Below are 5,870 nucleotides of genomic sequence, written 5' to 3'. Positions count from 1 at the left end.
TTGGAACCACTTGGGTTAACCTTTTTTTTTTTTTTTTTAATTATCAATACCTAGGCTCCAAAGTGGGCACTGGAATGAAGGAGAACAAGACCAAAGGACATTTTATTTTTATCTTTATCAGTGGGTCAAAGTCCTTTCAGAAGGAGCATATGGTGGACCTAGGTGATTGGTCACTTTATACGTCAAAAAGGCACACACTGAATTAGCATGAAGTGTTATAAAAGGCTTGGAGCGCAAGCTCATGGTTGTCTTAACAAGAAGAGAAGGCTTCAATGGATTCTCTTGTGGTCCTTGTGCTCTGTCTCTCCTGTTTGCTTCTCCTTTCACTCTGGAGACAGAGCTCTGGGAGAGGAAAATTCCCTCCTGGCCCCACTCCTCTCCCAGTGATTGGAAATATCCTACAGATAGATATTAAGGACGTCAGCAAATCCTTAACCAACGTAAGTATGCTCCTTCAGTGGCTTGCAAAAGGTAAGTAAATTCACCTGTAGATTTTGAATAAAATATATCCCTAGAGGTACATTGTTACAAGAGATCATTGTAAAGTAAAATACTTTGAAAGGCTTTTGTTGCCTTTTCTCCATCACTGCAGAGGTGAAACCTCAGTGTAACTGAGTCTGTCAGGGTCAGAAATAGTGGAATGCAATCATGTATTTTGTGAGTAGAGAAAGATTTAGGTCTTTGCATGTTAGATTCAAAATAATAAAGTGTCAATAGTTTGAAATGTTGTGTTCCTTCTTTATTGCATAGTCATTTGCTATAATTTTTGGCTGAAAATTATGGTAAGGGATGTGTTTGTTATTAGAGATTTTATTATGTAGGTCCTCTACTATATTAGCCATGTATTTTATTCAGAATAGCCATGAAAATTGAACTTTTCTGAAGAAATAATTTATGCCTGTTGCAAAGGAAATAGCTGTGGGTTCAGGACCAGCAAAAGCAGATAAGTAGTAGATAGGACGTTATAGACTTCCATTATTGGATCCACAAATTAATGTTTTAATTAAACTATAGCTACAATATATAAACCCCAACATGACCTTAGGGTTTAGTAATAGTAGGAATAGTGGTAGAAGATGTATAAGCATTAGGGTTTTTTTCTCGTGTGAAAGATGGTTTAACAGTGTTCATATGATATGTGAATACCCCTCATTGTGTAATAATTAGCACATACAGAAAGTAAAGGGCTGCGATTAGTATAGTATAGTAAACCTTGTAAGCATGCTGGTATGATTAGACCAAGAGAATGAGGTATAGTTATGAAGACTACTACTAGAGTGATGGTAGGGGCAGGGCAAGGTTGGCAAGGCTAGTTAGGAGTCATCATGTGGCTATCAGGGGGAGAAGTGTTTGAAGGCCCCATGTTATTAGTATGGTTTGGCTGTGTACTTGTTTGTAGTTTGAGTTTGCAAGACAGAATAGTACAGATGAGGTTACTCCTTGGGCAATTATTAGGGCAGTTGTGCCTGTAAAACTTCAAGTGGTTTGAATGAGAATAGCCATGATAATAAGCACCATGTGGCTTATGGAGGAGTAAGTAATGAGTAATTTTAGATCAGTTTGGCACAGACAAATAGAGCTTGTTATGATTATTCCTCATAGGGATAATATGAGGGAGGAATAAGCTATAAACTCTGTTAGGGGATTAAGGATTAAGGTGATTCATATAATCCCATAGCCACCTAATTTTAGGAGTACTGCTGTGGGGACTATTGATCCAGCAATGGGGACCTCTACGTGGGCTTTTGGGAATCCTAGGTGGGTCCATAGAGAGGTGATTTTACTGTAAATGTTATGATGCTAATCATAAAAGGCTATTAGACCAGGAAATTATTAGTTTTCAAAGGGATATTTGTGCTAAGGTAGACATGAGAGTGCTGCTGATAAATTTCTCAAGCATGAGTGTTTGAGTAAGTGGAGTTTCAAATTTGGGTCTTCTGTATATTAGCTGTGGGACACCACAAATGAATTTATCATTCTCTTAGCTCAGTTTGTTTGTTTAAAGTAGAGCGAATAGACCTGCTGAATATTTTGATGTGAAGATTAATTGTAATCTGTGTAGCAATTGTCTGACCATTGCCTTGCACATCATAGGCCATCTGAGTGGCAAGTATAATAATAATCATCATGTTTATATGTATAATTCAGAAATATTTGAGCCTGTATGACTGAATAAAAGCTTACAAGTACAATGAAAATATGAATCTAAGTCAGGCTTAGTAAATGGATGAAATAGTGACTTCATTTGCTGTTACCTGTATCTCCTTTTCTAGCTCTCAAAAGTCTATGGCCCTGTGTTCACTCTGTATTTTGGCCTGGAACGCATGGTGGTGTTGCATGGATATGAAGCGGTGAAGGAAGCCCTGATTGATCTTGGAGAGGAGTTTTCTGGAAGAGGACATTTTCCATTGGCTGACAGAGCTAACAGAGGATTTGGTAGGTGTGCATGTGCCTATTTCAGCATAGGTCATGGGGACGGGGAGGATGGAAAACAGACTAGCAGAGCTTTTCATGCAGAGCTTGGCCCATCCACGTGTCTGCCCAGTGTCAGCTTCCTCTTTCTTGCCTGGGATCTCCCTACTAGTTTCTGTTTGACTTCCTGTTAGGAATCGTTTTCAGCAATGGAAAGAGATGGAAGGAGATCCGGCGTTTCTCCCTCATGACACTGCGGAATTTTGGGATGGGGAAGAGGAGCATTGAGGATCGCGTTCAAGAGGAAGCCCGCTGCCTTGTGGAGGAGTTGAGAAAAACCAATGGTGGGTGAACCTACTCTGTATCACTGACCTTACTGGACTGCTCTCCCCTCTACTGACATTTTTGGAAACATTTCAGGGGTGGCTAGATCTTTTATTATGAGTCCTGGTTGTTAGCTCATGTGAAGCGGGGTTTGAGGCTGAGAGCCAAGGGAATTTGCACATATTTGTGCTGTGTGTGTACAGGCATGATTGTGCATACAGTGTGGGTATAAAAGGTTCATTTAATCCTATGTTCTCCTGAACTTTGCTTCTTTGTTTTCAAATAAGAAATCATGAATATAGGTTTGAGTTCATTTTTTGAAAGAGTTAAAGAGCAGTGTTTTTCCCATTACCTATTCCACAACAAGTCACCAGAGAATACTTGGCAAGTGGACATGGTGGGAATGACCCTATCACACCCCTACGGAGCATGAACCAAATGGCACATGCTTTTATTTAACTGGACTGTGTTTATATGGTCAGCCTCACTGACTTGTCTGGGGTTTCTTTTAGGCCCATGCTTACCGTTCTGGCCAGTAATGACATTCTACAGTTTGTATTGCTTAGGCATATCTTATTGCAGTTCTCATCAATTTTTATTTCTCCGTAAACACAGCATTATTTAAAAAATAGTGTCACTTCTTGTTACTCTATTGATTTATGTATTTTGAGTAAACATATGCTGTAGCATAATTCTGTGAGATACACAAATGTCAATTTATAAAATGATTTATTTACCTAGATTTTAATTATTAGTAATAACTCTGTAATCTGTATTCCTTAAGTACAATTTGGCTCCATTTCAGTTTTGGTTATCTTTTTCTAACCATATTTATGAAATTTTGGCTTCGAAACTTATGGTAATTATTATTTTCCACTGCCAACTCTGCTCACCTATGACGCTTTACAATGAATCGGTTTATCAGCTTGGATACCAAATTACCTTGTTTTAAAATTCTGTTTTCCATATGAAATGAAAGACTGAAAATCAGATTTATCTGTGAATGATACACACACACTCAACAGACTTCCAGCTGTTCAATGCCTTGCTATTCATTCAGAGTACTTTTGATTAAAGTCACTATTTAGGGCTTATGGGTGTGAATTTGGAAGCTGTTTAAGTATAAAGTTTAATATTTCAAAATAATAAGAGCTATGCATAACAAACTCATAGCCAATATCATATCGAATGGGCAAAATCTGGAAGAATTCCTTTTGAAAACCAGAGCAAGACAAAGATGCCCTCTCTCACCACTCCTATTCAACATAGTATTGGAAGTTCTGGCCAGGGCAATCAGGTAAGAGAAAGAAAGAAACGGTATTGAAATAGGATGAGAGGAAGTCAAATTGTCTCTGTTTACAGATGACATGATTGTATATTTAGAAAACCCCATTGTTTCAGCTCCAAAACTGTTTAAGCTGATAAGCAACTTTAGCAAAGTCTCAGGAAACAAATTCTATGTGCAAAAATCACAAGCATTCCTATACACCAATAATAGATAAGCAGAGAGCCAAATCATGAGCGAACTCCCATTCACAATTGCTACAAAGAGAATAAAATGTCCTGAAATACAGCTTAAAAGGGATGTGAAAGACCTCTTCAAGGAGAACTACAAACCACTGCTCAGGGAATGAAGAGATGATACAATCAAATGGAAAAACATTCCATGCTCATGAATAGTAAGAATAAATATCGTGAAAATGGCCATACTGCCAAAAGTAGTTTATAGATTTAATGCTATTCCCATCAAGCTGCCATTGACTTTCTTCACAGAACTAGAAAAAACTACTTTAAATTTCATGCAGAACCAAAAAAGAGCTTGTAAAGCCAAGACAATCCTAAGCAAAAGGAACAAAGCTGGAGGTATCACACTACCTGACTTCAAACTATACTACAAGGCTACAGTAACCAAAATAGCATGGTACTGATACCAAAACAGATATATAGACCAATGGAACAGAACAGAGGCCTCAGAAATAAGGTCACACATCTACAACCATCTGATCTTCAACAAACCTGACAAAAACAAGCAATGGGGAAAAGATTCCCTATTTAATAAATGGTATTGGAAAAACTGGCTAGCCATATGCAGAAAACAGAAACTGGATCCCTTCCTTACATCTTCTTCTTCTTCTTTTTTTTTTAATTATACTTTAAGTTCTATGGTACACGTGCACAATAAGCAGGTTTGTTACATATGTATACATGTGCCATGTTGGTGTGCTGCACCCATCAACTCGTCATTTACATTAGGTATATCTTGTAATGCCATCCCTCCCCACCCCCACACCCCAAAACAGGCCCTGGTGTGTGATGTTCTGTACACTGTGTCCAAGTGTTTTGACCATTCTGTTCCCACCTATGAGTGAGAACATGTAGTGTTTGGTTTTCTGTCCTTGCAATATTTTGCTCAGAATGATGGATTCCAGCTTCATCCATGTCCCTACAAAGGACATGAACTCATCCTTTTTTATGGTTGCATAGTATTCCATGGTGTATATGTGCCACATTTTCTTAATCCAGTCTATCATTGATGGACATTTGGGTTGGTTCCAAGTTTTTGCTATTGTGAATAGTGCCACAATAAACATACATGTGTATGTGTCTTTATAGCAGCATGATTTATAATCCTTTGGGTATATATTCAGTAATGGGATGGCTGGGTCAAATGGTATTTCTAGTTCTACATCCTTGAGGAATTGCCACACTGTCTTCCACAATGGTTGAACTAGTTTAAAGTCCCACCAACTGTGTAAAAGTGTTCCTATTTCTCCACATCCTCTTCATCACCTGTTGTTTCCTGACTTTTTAGTGATCGCCATTCTAACTGGTGTGAGATGGTATTTCTGGTTTTGTAGTATTTGTGGCATTGTGGTTTTTATTTTCATTTCTCTGATGACCAGTGATGGTGAGCATTTTTTCATGTGTCTGTTGGCTGCATAAATGTCTATAAATGTCTTCTTTTGAGAAGTGTCTGTTCATATCCTTTGCCCAGTTTTTGATGGAGTTGTTTGATTTTTTCTTGTAAATTTGTTTAAGTTCTTTGTGTATTCTGGATAAAAGCCCTTTGTCAGATGGGTAGATTGTAAAAATTTTCTCCCATTCTGTAGGTTGCCTGTTCACTCTGATGGTAG

At 38.1% G+C, this 5,870-nt stretch overlaps 1 protein-coding gene across 1 annotated transcript; it reads left to right on the top strand.

The window, feature by feature from the left end:
• Positions 1–213: 213 nt before the first annotated feature.
• LOC101022933 (cytochrome P450 2C19-like) lies at positions 214–3,674 on the top strand. The gene is made up of 3 exons (XM_031652618.1): positions 214–440; positions 2,274–2,436; positions 2,607–3,674. Exons 1-3 carry the CDS (start codon positions 273–275, stop codon positions 2,762–2,764), a joined length of 489 nt encoding a protein of 162 aa, XP_031508478.1. The 5' UTR covers positions 214–272; the 3' UTR covers positions 2,765–3,674.
• Positions 3,675–5,870: the final 2,196 nt, after the last annotated feature.

This window comes from Papio anubis, chromosome 11, assembly GCF_008728515.1.
Source record: "Papio anubis isolate 15944 chromosome 11, Panubis1.0, whole genome shotgun sequence".
NCBI lineage: Eukaryota > Metazoa > Chordata > Mammalia > Primates > Cercopithecidae > Papio > Papio anubis.
The sequence above is the reverse complement of the archived record's forward strand: the minus strand, read 5'-3'. Positions and strand labels throughout refer to the sequence as shown.

Coding starts and splice junctions, on each gene's coding strand:
- LOC101022933 (XM_031652618.1), top strand. CDS start 273: ATGGATTCTCTTGTGGTCCTTGTGCTCTGTCTCTCCTGTTTGCTTCTC. Junction 441..2,273: donor TCAGCAAATCCTTAACCAAC/GTAAGTATGCTC, acceptor CTCCTTTTCTAG/CTCTCAAAAGTCTATGGCCC. Junction 2,437..2,606: donor CAGAGCTAACAGAGGATTTG/GTAGGTGTGCAT, acceptor ACTTCCTGTTAG/GAATCGTTTTCAGCAATGGA.